Source organism: Phaethon aethereus (genome assembly GCF_964289735.1).
Source record: "Phaethon aethereus genome assembly, chromosome: 14".
Lineage (NCBI taxonomy): Eukaryota > Metazoa > Chordata > Aves > Phaethontiformes > Phaethontidae > Phaethon > Phaethon aethereus.
In genome coordinates this window covers 16,360,218-16,379,616 of record NC_138590.1, presented here as the reverse complement: position 1 = coordinate 16,379,616, position 19,399 = coordinate 16,360,218, and the positions used below count along the sequence as shown (strand labels likewise).

The 19,399-nt window shown below is 37.6% G+C and overlaps 1 protein-coding gene across 2 annotated transcripts in view; it reads right to left on the bottom strand.

The window, feature by feature from the left end:
• Nucleotides 1–19,054, bottom strand: part of FAM13B (family with sequence similarity 13 member B) — a gene marked incomplete at both ends in the record, with an annotated part of 38,075 nt that extends 19,021 nt beyond the window's left edge. Inside the window, 7 exons of one of the 2 annotated variants that reach the window (XM_082006130.1) lie at nt 1,282–1,437; nt 2,440–2,481; nt 9,146–9,303; nt 13,118–13,262; nt 13,882–14,059; nt 18,171–18,383; nt 18,871–19,054. In XM_082006130.1, coding sequence (XP_081862256.1) covers nt 1,282–1,437; nt 2,440–2,481; nt 9,146–9,303; nt 13,118–13,262; nt 13,882–14,059; nt 18,171–18,383; nt 18,871–19,027 — 1,049 coding nt within the window. Of the gene's footprint in view, nt 1–1,281; nt 1,438–2,439; nt 2,482–5,481; nt 5,586–9,145; nt 9,304–13,117; nt 13,263–13,881; nt 14,060–18,170; nt 18,384–18,870 lie in introns of both variants that reach the window. The other variant, XM_082006129.1, reaches the window with a different exon arrangement.
• Nucleotides 19,055–19,399: the final 345 nt, after the last annotated feature.

Sequence of the window (19,399 nt, the reverse complement as noted above, 5' to 3'; positions counted from 1 at the left end):
TACTTTTAAAAATGCTCCTCCTCTATCAGATATACAGATACTAAACAGGATTGTTCAGAACTTAACATTTTAACTCTCTTTTCTTAATTCCAGCAATTATTTTAAGTTAGCTGTAAGAAATTTGCACTGGATCACTGCAAATTTTAGTTATTCATTTAACTGTGTGTTTGCCTTGTGCATAGTTTGCCGGCAGCACTGTTTTAAAGGACCCAGACGACCTCTTTCTAGAACACTATCACGTATCCACAGTGGCACGATGATTAGAAGCATTTGAAATAGTCACTGTGCAAGAATGGTATATTGGTTTCAAACCTGCAGTGATGGTACTTTTAGCCTCTACTTCTGTGAAGTCAGACAGCCTTTAAAGCACTTACTCTGTAACCGAAGGAATTTGGCTACAACAGGTCTTTCAGGCAATTGCCCACTTACTTATAAATTACTTCGAAGACATTAAGTCTCTAACACTAAAACTCAGTTTTAATTGATCATTACTAGCAATAATTATTAACTTTAGTCTGAACTCTTGTCACAGATAAGACTTCTAAAAACAGTAAAGATTGAACCATTTCGAAAACAACATTTGAGTCTCTAAATACTTCACGTATTTCAGGCTCTGAGCAACAAAGGAATTTAGACACTGAAGTCCTACTTAACTACACGTTTTTGGAGTTTGGGTATTAATCATGACTATTTATTTTTAATAAAGCACCAAAATATACCAGCTTCTCAATGCTGCCATGGCAATCACTACACTCACAACAGGGAAGATTTACAATAAAAGCTGATCAAATGAGGCTGAAACTCTATGCAAATAGACCCACAGTGCTCATTCTATCCATTTCTAGCTGTTTCGTTGACACTGGCAGCCAGAGCAGTAAAATAGCTATGTTGACACAGAAAGATAGGGTAAAGAATCCGAAACAGCATCTACAGTAGCTTTCATAAGGTAAAATTGTGTTATAGGTAACATCACTGAGGTAAGAATGAAAGCACTTGGGTAAATTTAAGTTCTTGTGCTACTTGCACAGAATTCATCAGTGAACCACTTACACTTCACAACATTTTTAGCTATAATATCAATTTAAAATATTTGCTTCAAGAGCTCTTCATCACTGGCAACTGATGGAAATGGATTTGGTTTAAAATATGAGATAAATTGAAGTTAATAGCACAAGTTGTAACTTTTGTTTTGGGTTGAGGTGGTGGATTGGGGTACTTTGTTTTGGAAGAGTTAAGATACACAATCCTATAGAATTAATCACAGATACAACAATATCTTACTGGTTGTTAGATCCTTCCTCATCCCCACTGGGATTTTTTGCTTCGTTGTTACAGCCCAGGCTGTGTTGCTGTATATGTTTAAGATCATTATCTAAGCTGCTCTGCAGGTCGAAAAGGTGCTGTTCCACAGCTGCTCTAATTGTTCTTTCTAAAATGCTAAAAAGAAAAAAAGACAAAAAATTCATATTAAGAACTCTCTTTTTGCATTGATCAACTATGCAGAAAGGCAGAGATAACAAACTTTACACATGACAGGAATCTTTGATGACAAGCACTTCAAGGCAAAAAGAGACTAACTTTTCCAAACAGGCATTGGAAATTACTGCCCCTACTGTCTTTTATTTCATGAGATGTACATAAAGTATTATGAAGTCTACTAACAGTATTTTAAGAGTAATCAACACATTACAATGACTAACTTTATACACAAAAACTTATAAAAGCCTAATACATTAATGTGACAGTAAAATCCTTCGTCTATAACAGGTACTACTTCAGCACAGCTGGCTGTAACCCCTCCTGAACAGGGCTGTAGTCTTAAAAGGCAAGAGCCAACAAATAGCAGAGACAATGTTCAAGTACCTGACAAAGGACACAGGATATACCCAAAGATACATCAAGAACAGAACAGCATTCTTTAAAAACAGGCTACTCTGTTGACTGCTTCTTAGCCAGCTCCTCCAAAATACACAATTAGGCCTATAAAAACCCTCCTGTAAGAATCTTAAACTATTTTACCCCATTTTTAACTCTGGAATTGCGCGTTTATTTTTCCTCCACATTTGTACACGCAATTCCACTGAACTGTACTCAATATTAACAACTAGAAGTTGTGCTAAAAATACAATATGAATGCTATCATAATTTTCAAGTCAAACACCTATGGTTTTATACTTAGATACATCAAAGTGTTTTGCAATCTAGATTCTACCATACTGTGCTCTCATGCTTCTGCAGTCAACATCACTGACAGACAGTAGGTTTTTTTCCTGCATTAGCATTAAATGCCATAAGTGAAATACTTCACACTAGAACATGTTCATTCTTAACTGCAACCATCAAACCTACTGCATTTCTTTTTCTTTAAAGAAGACATATCTTCTATGCACAGTCTAATAACAGCACAATTCAAACATTTTATATTTTCTTTATACTTACTCTGCAGAGGCTGGCAAGATACTTATGGGAGAGATATGAGCACTGCAATAAAGAAGAAGTAAGTTAATGTAATGCAAAAACTTATCACACTAAATAAAAGTCTTGAAGTCAACAGAAAGCAACTTAGAAAATACTTAAAGACTGCATGTAATATATCTAATAGAAATAGAATAAATATGTAAAGAAAACGCTGGTTTGCAGTCCCTTTTATTTAGACAAAGAAGTCTTAAAGAATGCCATCATAAGAGAAAGTTGTAGAAGTAGCAATGCAGATTTCTGTCTCTCAAGAGCCAATACTCAATATATTATGAAGCTATAAGCTCTCAGATCTACAGTCTTTCCCATGGGAAATAGTAATCACTTAGTCTCCAAAGATTTCCTGACACCTTGCTTAAGAATGCAGATTTTAACCTTGCTGCCTAAAGCAAGTTCCAAATTACTCTGCTTTCATCCACAGTTGCAATTCATAGAGGTTCTTCCTGCCTGTCAGACTGTTGCATAATCTTATTCTGCAGTGTTCAACCGATCTGCAGCTCTCTCCAAGGACAGCTACATTTCAAGTGCAAGGCAGGTTTTGAGACACAAGCTAGCCATTTGTAAAGCATTTGAAAATCTCCTAGCAGAAGTCACTTTGGTCTAGAAGTTAAACTTCTAGGGGAGGTAGAAGGGTGGAAATCAGTGTAACTAACACAAGTAAGTTAGCTCGTGTATGTGCTCCCACTTCAATTTTCCATTAATATGATCAAAATTCTGTCATTATAAACAGAATACTTAAATTTTAGACAAAGTGACGGTAAATGTGCTAAGAATGAAATAAAAGAAAACTCCACCTTATTCAGAAAAAAATAAACAATTTCAACTAGGAGGTGGGGAGGACAGTAAATAAATGTTTTTTCTTCCCATTAAATAAAACTAAGCTCAGAAAGCTGAAAAATGAAATTTTAGTCTACTCCTTACCATGCAACAACATTGCTGGTGGCCAGAGTTGATTTTAAATATTATTTTCATGAATGCATAAAGTAAACCTTGAAATACAAGGAAGCTTGCCACTCCACTGGAGAACTGAACAGGTACTACCTCTGCAAGAGAGTCTTGCTTGTGCTAAAAAAAATATGTAGAGACTCTCTCTGCTTACCCAAGAATAGTTTTAATACAGCAAGGAATACCTTGGATAGACCTTAACAAGTTTATTAGTAGTTCTACCACAAGCGGTAAGATAATTAGATCACTTCAAGCAGACTTGCTATTTTTTCTTCCTATAAGTAGATGAAACACAGCAATAAAGGACTTTCAGTTAAACACTAGCTGATAAGGAAAGTGGCTAAAGTATTTATTTAAAAATAATTATGGTCTTCTGCCTTAGACAACATGTACTGGGTCAACAGCCAAAGCATACTGTGTTTAAACACCACCATGTAACAACTGAACAAGCAGGTGTTCACAGAAGTTTGGTTTTTTTTGTTTTGTTTTGTGTTGGTTTTGTTTGTTTGTTTGTTTTTTTTAATGGAAACTTGCTTTTTAATCAAGCTCACTTTATTGCTTGCTTAGGTAAAAAACAAAATGCTTGGACAGAACAGGCAGCTCTAAACTACTATTTCAAAATAGACATTGCCACATAGCTTTGGAAAACTAAAACACTGATGTCAAAGCCAGCTCCTGTAGCTGCTAATTTCAAAGCTGCTAGATCAAACAACTGAGAGTGAACACACTGGCATTTCGTTTTTTCTCTTTCAAAGAAAGACATGGTAAGAAAAAGTTTACAACTTAAGACATTTACATTGCATTGATATATCTGTGCACAGTTCAGCATAGCCCCACTACTTGTGGAAAGAGTTTAAGTTTTCTGATAAACAATTTTTGTTTTGACAATACTTAAAATATCAAAACTGAAGACATAAAGCTGTGAGTAAGTTCAGCTCCATGAACAAGATAAGAGGAGGAGCATGAGCAAGAATCTGAGAGGAAAAAAACCAGTAAGATTCCAAAACACGAAAAAATGTTGTTTTAAATACCTGATCTCAGTATTTTCAGTAAGTTCTATAAAAGTTGCATTTTAAAAGGTATGCTTACTTTCTAAAAGTACTAATACGTAGTCGTACACATTGAAATCAATTTACTGTTAAAACAGCCACTCCTACGATAAATTGGGGGGGGAGTGGAGGGAACAAAGCACAGAACACTGCAACACTGTAGTTGTAAGAGAGCAAAAAAACATTAAGTCAAGGACACAAGTACAAATACTATTTATAGGAAACACTGATGACCTGGAATCCTTTTATTCTACCACTTGAGACAATGAGGAACTGTGTCAAGAGTGGGGAGAATCAAACCCATCTCCAAAGAATCCAAAAGATTTCAGACACGGTTCACAACAAAATTTTCCATCTTGCTGCATAACCTTCAGCCCCCAGCGTAGGATCGCTCACTAGTGCTTTTATTGAACACCTTTAGATGCATTAGAGGTACTCAGCAGAAGATGTACATAAATCAGCAGTATTGCAACGTGTGAAGAATCCTCTTACTACGTAAAGAATATGTCTTCAACTAATCTTGTTAGCAATTAAGCACTTTTTGAAAGAAATGTGTCAGTCGCTCTTAGCTGAAAATACATTACAACTCCCAAACTGGTGTACCACAGTTCAAGGATACTTTTTCAAAGCTGTAATTTATACTGCTACTCAGAGTCTTAACGCAGCATGACACAGCAAGACACAGAAAGGTAAACATCTTCGTTTCATAATGTTCACCCTCTCCCAAGAATCTTTTTTGCACTGTCTCCCTACCCATAAAAAGTCCTGGTAAACACATATCTTAAGATAGAAAAATACATTAGCTAGAGATAAAGCATTTCAAAGTTTTTCTTGGTAATTTACTGACGGTACACACATCCTTATTTCTCATTTAGAAAAAAAAAAAACCTAGTTGTGACATTATTTCATTTCACAATATATCCAAGATACATTCAATCTCACATAATTTTAAGGTTAAAAAAAGTCTTATTTGTAATCATATCAAAGCAACATTTTCCTTTCATATATTTACCTGTGCAGCAGAACTTTACAGGCCATTCTGATTATTTTTGCTATCCCAAATGAGCACTTCATGTAAAAATGCTTCATTTGAAAAACAGCAAAGCGTGATGTTGGCTGCTGGTTATGCATACTGCTTGCTGGGATTCAATGGCTGCTTGTCAGACAGTACTTCTGGAGTGCTGCACTAAACCCTGCAGTCTAAATAGAAATAGACTGCAACATGAGGTCACTCCTGACAATAAGCTGCCCAATCAACACTTGAAAGCTCTCCTAACATGTTGTTCACAGATTTTCTAGGATGGAAGTAAGGACCAGTATTTGGATGTTAAAGAGAGTGCTAGACTAAAACAACAATATATTTTCTAGCAATTCAGGCATTTGGTTAGTCTTACTATACAATCATTTTTGTCTCATTTTGTTGCTGTTAATATTATTGCCTCTCACTGATCAGGGATAATGAAAACAAAAAAGGGTTAACAAAAATATCACACAAGCAGTGAGGAGCTCGCCTTTGTCATTGCATTTAGTACAGACAAAGCAAACTGTACAGAACTTACTACTTGCCATATCTCATGTTTTTACACATATAATTTTGAAAAGCCCAAAGAACATATCAAGAGTTTTATATTAGGCTTTTGACTGACAATATTTAAGATGAACTGCAAAAAGTAAAGCAAATACTGCTCGGCAAAGTGCAGTGATGAAAAATTTGGAATAACAACAGAGAAGGATTCTGAAGTGATTGTTCCACCAGCACGTCTTAAAAGTCAGCTGCAATGCTGAGTCAGTAATTCCTTTCGCCGCAAGTCAGGACAGCAAAACCAAAAGAGCCATGGTGAAATAGGCTTCTGATAACGGAGAATACGATGTTTCCTTTACATACACAATATCAACTCGTGTGCAACAAATGCTCCCTGATTGGGTAACGGGCTTAAAGATCATTCAACAGGTTTATTTTAAATACCACTTTCAAGCAGTCACTAAATCAAACTGCATTAATGATTATCCACATTCTCACCAGATCTCTAACTCAAAGTCAAATTAACACCATGCAGTGCATGAAGGTCATATGTTTCAGAAAGAACAAACAGAACAAGTAAAGGAAAAAGGTAGTGAGCAAAATTATAAGCAAGTTATAGTCCAAATAACTATATAATCAAGAAAACCAATCTTTAACATGCAGAACATGCAGCCTCAGTGTTCTTTTCCTTTCCTCCATAAAGAGAACAAAATACACAGATCCTCGGTTCCCAAAATCTGACAGCAGCAGCGAGGCAACAAAACTCCGGGTCAAGGAACTGCAAGAATCATGTTTAAGACCTACTTCTCCTCCTCCTTCCTTTATAAGCTGCTGCAGGCCCTATGTCAAAACAAACATCCCAATAAACCTGCATTAACATTTGCTTTTTTTAATTATTATTTTTTTACATCAGGAAACTAAACCAAAAAAAGCCATTAAATGCATACTATGAAAGCCTTTAAGTTTGGGAAAACATTTACAGTGGTTAAAAGTTTAATAAAGCATATTTTCTCATTCTCTGTAATTTTTTTTTTTTTTTAAACGTTTCCTGCAGTTGTTCTGGGTTTACAGTCAAAATTCTTTCTTATTCTACAGGATTCCTCCCTATCCTTCCCCACAAATTACATAAAATGTCAACCATAATTAATGCCTATTAATTTTTAATTAACCCTAAACATTGAGTAAAAATGTTTTTCTCTTCGGGCTATCAAATTTAAACTCTCAAATGTGTTGAGTTTGTCACTACTGCTGCGCTTACACATGCCACATTCTCCAAATATCTGGGAATAGTTAAATTGCTTTAAAACGTTAATTGGGAGATGGAGCACTTTTGTAGAAATTCCAATTGCAGCAACTTTGGGGTTTTTTTAATTAACTCAAACTAAAATTAAACAGCTCTATTGCTGACAAGGATAATTAACTATTAAAATATAATTTAAATTACAAAACAGAATTATGTTTCTCTTATTATTGTACACTTTACAAATTCTTGCCATGAAGTAGAAGGAAGTGTGCAGCCAAGCAGCTGAACAGATTTCAACCTGAAATCCACATTCTTGAGACTACTCAGCCTTAGGCAGTAAATTTACTTGTGATTTTCCCTGCATTCCTTCTGCTTTTAGTCAACTTTCGTTATAGATTTTTCCTCACACCACCCCACAACTTCTTACAAGCAATGCCCATACCTAACACATGACGTAGAGCTATGTAAACCATAATACAAGTAAAGTAGCCTTAAAAATTAAAACCTGTGTACTACGAGCAAGTAAAACCTCAACCTCTGTATTACAAGCAAGTGCAAATAAGCTCTCAAATGGACGTACCACTTTTAAGTTTATGCATCTCCTTCATGAGGATTGGTCTTAATTAAAAACTGGCTCCCACTGCAATACTTCTGCCTATATTAACAGTTTGCAGCTTCCAAATGTGCTTATAGCTCTCTACCAGCAGAGCCTACCCAAACAGATCCCTCTACTGAGTCTGACTCTTAGGCAGGTAACACAGGTCCCTCCAGCTTCAGCAGCCGTTATACCTGTTTGGACAATGCGAGACCTTGGCTTTCTATGCCGTTTTCTAGTGACTTTTTTCTTAAAAGCAGTTAACAAATTAAACCTCAACTCGCACATAGGTGCCAGTCATGTCACTCCTACATTGATATAAGAAAGCTACATCAACCTGTTGGCAGAGTTTAAGTTAAACGAAGAAGGAAGGATCTTCCAGTGTTTTACAAATATATTCATAAATCAACTTTCACAAAACAGGGTATCCAGAGCCTTCATTTCAACTCAAATTAAGGAGACTTTCTGGACCCTCAAATCAAGTGTTTTTGCAAGCAACCCAGTCTATGAAGTCTCATGTATTACGTTACAAAATGCCATCTCTAAAGTGCTCAAAATGTCCTCCATGCTGCTCCTACTAAAGGCCTTTCTAGAACCATTAAATTCCAACCTAAAAATCATTAATGGTCAGTATTATCCCACTTGCTCTCCACTATCCTTTTGGTCATGTATAGTTCCTCTTCATCCCTGGTATTTTCTCTCTCTAGCATATTTTCAGGAAGAAGTCACATCTACAGAGTCTTCATTACAACAGTTTTATGAAATATATTCCACTGTACTCTAGTGAAATAAGAAACGACTTTCCGCATTTAACACACGACCAAACTGGGCATAAAAAAAACCTGTACAAACAAATTCCCAAAGGTTTAGAAATTAATTAGGGTCATGTAAGGACACATCTCTGCTCACTAACACATGACAAGAAATAGTCTTAGGATTCTCCACTGAAAGGGAGTGGTGGAAAGATGGTACAGAATAGGTTTGCATCTACCAATATTCAGATTATTTTTATATTTCTGCTACAAAGTTTACTATGTAAATACCACTTTACAGTTTCACTAAAGTATGCCCTTTTTCCCTTTCTCTGTGTAAATCACCGCAGTTAATCCAATCTGAGTCCTACAGGCATTCCTCTTCTGAATTTGGAAACAGTTACTTTATCCCGTATTTTACTACTACAAGAACCGCACCTACTTCTAAAGCTTCAGTTTGTAGACACCACCACTTGTCTCAAAAGCCTGACAGCTTCTTTCTCTCAGACTGAACAGGCTATACTCCAAACTTTAAATACAAACTCCAAGGAAGAAACAAGTTACCTTGTTGATGCTGTAACGCTCCTGGAATCCGAGAGAGTCCCTGTCATATCTAGATGCACCACAGCTGGCCTTTCAACAGGTTTCTCTGTGCCATCTTCTGGAATTTCTTCAGACTGCTCAAGCTTTACATCTTCCTCCTCTTCCAAGAGATCATTGATCTAAAAAAAGAGATTTATTCACAGTTGTGCTGGTTTCGGCTGGGATAGAGTTAATTTTCTTCACAGTAGCTAGTATGGCACTATGTTTTGGATTTGTGCTGAAAACAGTGTTGATAACATTTTGTTATTGCTGAGCAGTGCCCACACACAGTCAAGGTCTTTTCTGCTTCTCATCCCACCAGCAAGGAAGCTGAGAGTGCACAAGAAGCTGGGATGGGACACAGTCAGGACAGCTGACCCCAACTGGCCAAAGGGATATTCCATACCATATGGCGTCATGCTCAACATATAAAGCTGGGGGAAGAAGAAGGAAGGTGCGGGGTGGTGGGGGCGGGGAACGACACGATATTCAGAGTTACACCGTTTGTCTTCCCAAGTAACCGTTACATGTGATGGAGCCCTGCTTTCCTAGAGATGGCTGAACACCTGCCTGGTGATGGGAAGTTGTGAATGAATTCCTTGTTTTGCTTTGCTTGTGTGCATGGCTTTTGCTTTACCTCTTAAACTCTCTTTATCTCAACCCACGAGTTTTCTCACTTTTACCCTTCCAATTCTCTCCCCCGTCCTGCCATGGGGGGAGTGAGCGAGTGGCTGTGTGGTGCTTAGTTGCCAGCTGAGGTTAAACCACAACAACAGTTAATAGCTTGAAAAGTTCTTTTAAGAGGTACAGGGACTTAAAACAGCATGAGAGTTACAAACACAACATACATGTAAGAGGAGAACATTTTTCAATTTTAGAAAAACAGGCACACTAGACTTGCTTTTATGTAAAATCATACGTTCCACATCATTAAAAAGCTACATAACCCTTTTGAAACATGAGGCAAAAACTGAAAAAAGAAGCCTCTTTGATGCAATAAATGAACATAAGCAGCATCAAGAAACAAAAAAATCCCTGGCACACTGAAGTCACACAGCACAGAGCCTTTCTTCCTCTCTATATAAAACAGGGACAGGTAATTCTTCTCTATTTCACAGGTAGCCTTATTCATATATAAGAAGCATTTTCAAAACCTTTGTCCTGGTTTTGGCTGATGTAGAGTCAATTTTCTTCCTAGTAGCTGGTATAGTGCTGTGTTTTGGATTTATTGTGAGAATAATGCCAGTAACATACTGCTGTTTCAGTTGTTGCTAAGCAGTGCTTACATTAAGTCAAGGACTTTCCAGCTTCCCGCGTTCTGCCAGTGAGGAGGTGCACAAGACGATGGGAGGGGACACAGCCAGGACAGCTGACCCCAAATGGCCAAAGGGATACCCCATACCATACAACGACATCATGCTTAGTATATAAAACTGGGGGGAGCTGGCTGGGGGGCAGCAACTGCGCCTTGGGAACTAGCTGGATATCACTCAGCAGGTGGTGAGCAACTGTATTGTGTATCACTTGTTTTGTATATTATTTTATCATTATTACTATTATTATTATTCCTTCCTTTTTCTCTCCTATTAAACTGTCTTTACCTCAATCCACAAGTTTTACTTTTTTTTCCCCACCGATTTCTCTCCCCCATCCCACTGAGGGGGGAGAAGAGTGAGCGAGCAGCTGTGTGATACTTAGTTGCTGGCCATGTTAAACCGTGACACCCCTTTATGGAAGGCAATGTAGAAGTCTAAGAATCCAGACTTTAAAGGTACTGAATGAATACTTAAAGGCAAGTGTAAGAGCAACAGTGTTGAGAAGTTTCTGTGAAGCCTCTTGTCTATTTTTGTTTCTTTTGTTTCCAAGCACTGAAGCAGTAAAATATAGCCAATTTTAAACGTAAAACAATATAGCCAACTGACAAGTCAATAGAGACACCTTCATTTTTTAAAAAGCAACTATGTCTAAAATATAAAAAGGTAAACACAACGAAGTGATTTGATCCACAAATCCTCTCTGATTCATTACTGATCTCCCAAACTCACAAACCTAAAAAATAAAGTAGCAGCAGCAACCTCAAGAAAATACGCTTTATAGTATCTGCCACAAATATAAAACAACACACTGAATTAAAAAAATTGAAACTTTAGAAGTTTAAGATTACAGGGAAGGCAGAGAAGAAGTGTTTATTTTTAAAAGAAGTGTGATGTGTTATATGGCACTACATTCAGAGCAGGAAAGATATTTATCCCTGACTTTCCTCTGTACTTGCAAGAGGATGTGCCAATGAACCAAGGGCAAGCCGACCTGCAGAGTCAGCTGCCAATGGGGCTGCGCCCAGTGGGGACAGCAGTCCTCCTGTACCCCCACTGCACCAGCCTGGGAAGGAGCGGGACCCAACAGAAGTGCACTGTTGACATCTGGTGGAGACACCATGAAATTAAAGGGACACCCCACCAGGCCTCAAACTTAGGGGAAAAAGAAAAAGAAAAAAAAGAAAATAAACAACACGCCACATGGACTGTTATGCTTGGGAAAACCTTTTGCTAAAACATATTGTGACCCACAGACAAGTCAGTAATTTCAAAGCATAAGATCAACTAACTACACTTTAAAGAGCAGTCATCCCAACTTAAGACGATAGTCCTCAGCCTCAGGTTGCAAAAGTTACAGCCCAGCTTTATTTAACATCTTCCTGCATGCAGCAGGGCTGTGTCAGTTCTCAGTGCTAGACATATTCCTGCAAAGAGCTAGAGAGACAGCAAACATTGCAAAGCTGCAGCACTTTGCTAGAAGAGCCAGCAAAGCAGAAGCTGCTCACTCCAGAACTTGCTGCCCACGCTTGGCAGACCAGACCAATGGGTGAGGTATCTACTGAAGTGAAGAGGAAGCAACCAGCTGCCTTAGTACTTGCCTTACCTGTCTTGCTAGAGGAGGGGTTTGCAGGATAGTTAGGCTTTAAAAATTCAGTATTTCTTGCTACCTTCCTTAGCAACTGCTGGTTATTTACGCTTTTTCCTCTTTAAAGAAAATACATCATTTCTTAAGCCAACTGAACACGAGAAAATTGAGTTTATAGCTTTCCATATTTCTGAGGAAGGTTTTGAGCCAAGATTTTATTAATAATTCAAGAGCCTGGCTTTGATGATACAAAAAGTGCTTCTTCCATGCATTATCACTAATATACCATGACTTGTTAGAATTAAAAACATTTGCCAACAGAAGCAGGTTGTATCACAATACCACATTTTCACTTCCCTAGTAACTCTCCATCTCTTTTTATCCCAGCATAACATGGTATTTTACTTCCAAAGTTAAATTTGTTATGAGGAAAGGCATAAGAGTGATAATAGATACCACCAGTCACATGGACGGGTGAACCTGGCAATCCTGACAGTTGAATGCTAGAACCCGGAGTATTTCTATTCTACTTAATTTTGTTTCTTTAATTTCAACACTTTTCCCCATTAATGTCAAAATGATCATTTCAAGTCTTGGAATCAAACACAACTCAAAAATTTTGGCATAGGGAACCACCACTGATAACATCGCCAAGTGGAGCGCGAGACCCTGCATGTTTCTATAAGACACACCTAGAAATATTGACCCAGACAGACAACAGCATGGTTCTGCATTTGCTTAACAAACAGTTCTCCTTTCCTAAAAAGGTAATTAAAAAGCTATACAGTTATATAGCATAACAGCGTCTATGTTGGGCAGGGTATCACTGTTGGCTTAGTTCTGATGTATTTTTCTACACAGCATAGCTGTACTTACTACAAAGCAAGAATTTCACAAGCATACCTAAGTTAAGGAAATACCAGGTTTTGTCAGCTTGCAAGAAGCTACTGAAAGGCATATTAAAGAAAATTATATTTCAACATATCTTTCATAACATAAATGTGTATAACAGTTACTTAAGTGAGAACACACTGTCATTTAAAATATTCTTACCTGCTCAGTTATTGAGCTTAAATCATTAGTAGATGAAAAATCTTCCTCTTCATTTTCAAAGAATTCATAGTAGTTCTCCAGAAGTCCCGCCATAATTCTGCTAACTATTTCTTGTTCTTTCAGATCCTCCACATCTGTGTAAATGCTAAAGATTTCAACACTGGTTTAGTTTAAAAATCTAAATCCAACTGTTTCCCCAAAGAAGTTCTGTGAATAACTTCTATGGCTAAGGGCTATACTCCACACCATTATCCCTAATCCATTCTGAACACTCAGAACTTTAAGCATACCTTCACACTACTGTATTACAAAGCTTTATACTAGTCTACATTTAAAAGTGATGAAGTAACAACTATTTAGTCAATTAACTTTTCATGAGGAACATTTAAAATTCAAGTATTTTCCTGTAGAGAGAAAACCCCAGTATATGTTTGTACTTTAACAGCTCTCTCCCACAACTGCTTGCTTTCTTGCTACAAACAGTAACCCTACAGAGTGTCTCTGAAAATTTTGAACCCCCAGTCCAATTACAGTAATGCAACAACCAAATCAGTGGTTTCTAAAGCCATAAACAAGGTGTTGTTTAGGTCAGAGCAAAAATTGCAAGACAAAACTGGGGAGGGGGGAACAGAACAGAAAGATACTGCCTGAAACATATTGTGTACTTGCTACTGTTACTCATGGACTAAGAGAGACTTAAGACTAGAGACATACACTGCCAAATTCACATAAAAACACCGCATGAACTTTTATAACTAACTTACTGAAAAACATCCGGACCAAAGACTGCAGCTAAAGAACTTGCCGACCACATTTCTTCATGATGCGATGCTACATTGGCTAAAAATTTACACAGAAACTTTAACAAACTGTAATTAACAGGTGGAAGCTGCTGCAAGAGGAACCTCAACTTTCTTCCAAATTCATCTTCATTATTATAATCTGAAAAGTGTAATAAAAATATTTTAATCACAGAAATAAAATATCTGCTTTTTCACACTTGATGTTGATCAACTTTTTGACTCTGACAACAATTACTTACTTCTGAAGTACAACTAATTTGGTCAGACCACAGCCTAAAATGTCAGAATTAGTTTTGCATTTGTTTGGTCTGAGATTCTCATACTAAGCTTCTCCACAGAAAAAGTTAACAAAAAACCCCAAACAAACAAACACCCCCAAACCCAAAAACTGAAGGGTCCAGCCCACCTATCCAAAGGGCATTTATAGCAGTAGTACTTCATAACAATCTATCTGTCCCAGCATCTCATCCTCTCATTTCAGTCTCTGGAATTAGTCCCTTCCTCTCTCATCTTTTCAAGAGAGGCTGACAATTCATTTCCTATTCTGTCACCCTTCTTCAGTGATGTCAGAGGTTTGGAGGGATGGTGAAGAGGCAGGAGAACAGAAAAAAAACGCTCCCCAGTCTTGTTTCCATAGCACAGCACCATCAGATTACTTTCCCTAATGATTAATTAAACTATAACTTTAATTTCTTCTATGAAGCAGAAACTGATAACTCAAACCAATGATTTTCACCATGTTCTCCTTTGCAAGTCCAATCAGTAGTTTTCAGCATGTTTTCCCCAATTAATGCTCACTCAAGGTTCTGATCACATAGGGCTAATTCCTCCGTACCCTTTCATTTTACCACTGTTACCTGACAACTGAAGAAGAGCTCTAGAGACAGCAACAGCTCCAGAAATCTCGAGCCAACTTAAAAGCTAGTTAAATTCTCCCTGTTTCAGACAAGCTACTTTGACACTTTTTCCTCTACAAGCACCCATTCTCACCACTCTATTTCCTTTTATAGTATTTGACTGATGAATACAAGCCATCTCAATGCAATCATCTTAACACATAGCTTGAAGCTTGCTGATTCAATTCCAGACCTGCAAAAGGGTCACCATAAGTCCTCCTCATTCTCACCTCACATTTAACTAAATCCTATATCAAAATATCTCCCCATAAATCTCATTTGTTACATCATCAGCCTTACAGGCAACGAGGTTCAAAGAGCTTACAATTGCTTGTACCTAACAGAGAAACTCTTCACCATGAGGGTGGTGAGGGACTGGAACAGGTCGCCCAGAGAAGCTGTGGTTGCCCCATCCCTGGGAGTGCTCAAGGTTGGACAGGGCTTTGAGCAACCTGGGCTAGTGGAAGGTGTCCCTGCCCATGGCTCAGGGGTTGGAACCAGATGATCTTTAAGGACCCTTCCAACCCAAATCATTCTTCTATATAAAAGAAAAGAAACATGAGGAAAGCAAAATGGGAGAAGAATTCATACTAACAGGTCTCCCCTTCTTTCTCAGACATTTGAAAACTCCTCTCAGATCAGTTAGAAAGGGAAAAGGATGTTTGAAGATGATGAGCAGCCACTCTGCCTCTCCAGATGAGAGAGCTGAGACGTCCTAGCCCTTAATATCAAATCAAAAAGCGAGTAAATTCTGTGTTGTGCATGTACAGTAATACCAAACAGTAACTGTGCAGGACTTCATTTGCTCAGAGTCAATGTCTACAGTATTTGAAAACAGGCAACCAGGCACAGAAAAATAGTTCTCTCACCACAGTAACACAATAAAATATATTATTGGTTAGTTTTTACTCTAGAAACGTATTTAGGAAACAGAACAGCAAAAGTGAACTTTCACAAAGCAGACCTTCAAAAAGTGAGAGAGCAAGACAGGGGTGATAGTCAGACCACCTTGCACATACACATACAGACGTTTTGTCTAACCAATCTGTCCTAAAATTTAGGTTCTAAACAACAGCCAGACACCTAAAATGAGAACATTCTTACCTGTAACTTAAGTCCTCTGACAGTAAACCATGGATACACACTTGTGGGACACAGCCTAGCACACTGGGGTCAAATTCACACTTCAATTACTAAAATCACTTGCCTTTGAGGAGCCACCATTAAGTCTGCATGGAACAAGCCTCAAAAGATGTATAGAGGCCACACCTTGTTGTACAACTAAGTTGTTTTGAGAACTAAGCTTAACCTAATAACACCGGAGGCCTGCTAGAGAGGGAAAATACCAGAAGTAACATATGGATCCAAAATTACTACCACCTTCTGCATTTCTGTAAGCAATTCCTTTGCCTAAAATGCAGCTGATATTTTAATTCTGGAAACCAAGATATTTCTATCACTCAGTCAAAATATCAAAAGCTAAAACGTGAATAAAGGAAACCAAAACTAATTTTAGTATCAGGAAATAATGTTTAAAGGTTTATGTGTTTTGATTTCCTGGGTACAGATATCTTTAAATCTTTCGGAAATAATTTTATTTTACACTTTCAAAAAAAGACAGTAAAGACAATAAACCGCAAGTTTAAGTGAAGCTTCTCTGTATTTTTAACAAAAGGGAACTAAATGGGGACTTACATGCTGAAGAACAGCTCTTTTCCGAAAACAACCCATAGGTAAATCCTTCTACAGTCCTTCACATTCAAAGATGGAAAAAACCCAATTTTCACACTGTATTTTACAAATCATAGAAGGGAATTACACCATCACACCAAGTGAGTATACCTCAATCCCATTTCCAATCCTGATAGATAACATCGCAAGTCAAGGTGCATAGCAGTATTAGCTGAGCAACCGGCAGCATTCTGCATTACTGTCTTAAGAACCCTTTTGTTATTTATCATCTTTTTCAGGAGGAAAAACAAACAAACAATGGTTTACTAGCTACTTAGGTCCAATGAACCATGACCTTAACAACGCAAGCCAAACAGCAGACCTATCACTAATGAAATTCCCTATCCACTCCAGTTTCTCATCACTGGAGAAACAAACAAACAGAACTTCAGCCTTAACAAGCTTCCAAAAATTGTTTCCAGCATAAAAGCTATCCAGGTAACCACCCCACATGCAAAGTTTCACGATATATGAGCTACCAAAGAAGGAAAATGAAGCCACTTCACACTGTTGATGACAACCCTCCAGTTCAGCACTTGGTAAATACAGCATAACAGCATATGAAAACTATGGTATACTCACTCATCCTGCAAACCAATTCCCACTCTGAACAAATAGCACTATCACAAGCATTATCAAGTTCTTACCGGGAATAAACTCAACAACAGAAAATTAAATCAAACAAAAATGTGCATCTTACAAAGCAAAACAAGCCCAGCACTTGGAGAGAGGTACGAACTAACACTGGAAAATGAGCAACATTTCTGAAGAGAACAACCAGAAGTACCATCAGTTATGTCACAGAGTGCAGACGTCCGACATCAACGTACCCTTTAAGGACATTACTAATGTAGGGCTGCAAGACAAGCGTTTTTACTAGTCAAGTTGTGAATCAACTCCAACACCACTCAAGACGGCAGAGGCCAAAAGACCCAGGAGAGTGGATACAGATAGACAATTTGGGAATTGGTAAAGAAAATACTGCGTCAGCATACGGGTGTCAGTCTGAAAGGGCAAGGTTTTGCAGTATATGAAAAAACATACTTAGCAACAACAATATGCTGATGACAGTGTCTTTTTTCCTCCTACAAATGAATTTTAAACTGAAAAAGTCCACAGTGGGAGAACAAATGTGACAGGAGTACAGGGTTTAAAATCTCTTCCGTAGTACACAAAAGCTTCAAGTGCCACAGAAGAATCAGGCAGAGTAAGTGAAATTCAAAGGAAATATGAGAAAAACAGACCAAACCATTTCCTAGCACTTTTAAAGCACCAGTGGTGGGAAACTGTCAAACAACTTGGATTCCAGTGGTTTTGACCAGTGTCCCAGTATTCACACACAAGAACATGGAATACTCAGAACTAATCAGCACGATATGTGGCAGCTTCACTATTTTCCTGCACAAAGGATAAACTGTGTCTTTGAACACAGACTGAGTTTCCTAACAAAAAAAAACCAACACCTATTTATCTGGGTTTTGTGCTAAAAAGAGGTCTATTTGAATGCCTCCTGATACACACATTATTACACAGAAGACCAAAGCCACCCTAGTACAACTACAAATCTCAATACTGGTTTTTACTCTTAAAAAATAAACACACTGAATCAAAAATAATTATCACCTTGAGAAAGTTGCATCAAATGTATGTGCAAACTGCCTGGGATAACTGGCTCTGGAAGTTCTTGAAGAAAAAATCTAAGAAGGCTAATAGCTGAGGGTACATCTGCTTCTTTAACCAGGTCCACATCTTCTCCATTATCGTATCGTTGCCGAAGCCACTCCACTGTCTCAGCATTCCCATTGACTTGAAAAAGTCCTTCTTGTTCCAGACCCCCTGAGTTAGAAAGTAGTTGCAGAAATAAACTTTTAGATCTAGTATGGACAAATATATCAGAAAATACTGATAATCAGATATGCACAATTCACATACTCAATGAAAGACTTTCTGGACAACAGTTTTGCAAGACTTCCAGCAGTCCTTTTCCCAGCAAACACATCCTTATGCCCAGCTAACAATACAAAATACAGTAAATGTTAGCAGTACCTAAAACACACCACCTCCTATGAAGTACCCTGCTGAGCCGACTGCATTAGTGTTAGCTAGAAAACAGTGATAATCCAAACACAACACAAGGAGTAAAGAAAGGAAGTGTATATCACCAAAAAAACCCCAAAAAACCACACCCACACAAAACCCAAAACCAACAAAATCACATCCAACTAAAGTAACTTCAGAAAACAAGTACTCTTCAAAAAACACAATCTATTCTATAAGAATAACAGCTATATATGTACTTAAAGTACAGCAAAATAATACATACCATGTTCCTCAATATAGTCCACAACATGGCGGACTATGAATGGAACCTCATTGTCTGGTTGCCCTTCTTGCTGCAGCTCATCAAGTGGAATTCCAAATATTTTGTTAGCAAGAACAGAGTTGCAGTTACTCAAGGAAGGGGAGGAGCTCTTCCTCATATCTTTTTGCAGCCAAAAATCAAAGCTGTCTTTTCTGTCAAACAAGAGGAATTAAAACCAAAAATCATACTTCAGTGTACGCTGTTGAATATATTGATCTGTAACACAATGTTTTAATTACCTAATGCAAATACTCTCCAGTCTCTCTCAAACAGTTCACTGATTTAATGAAAAGTTCTGTAATAACTCCAAATACAGCTAACTAGATAAATGACTTATTACCAAGGTATCTGTTCAATCCTCAACAGAAGACTAAGAATAACATATATAGCAGCAAATGAAATTCAGAAAATTTCTAAGGTACTCTGGGAGAGCCAAATTCTTCAGTACATTTTCTGACAGTATTTATCAGTCAGGCTTTGAAAATTCAAC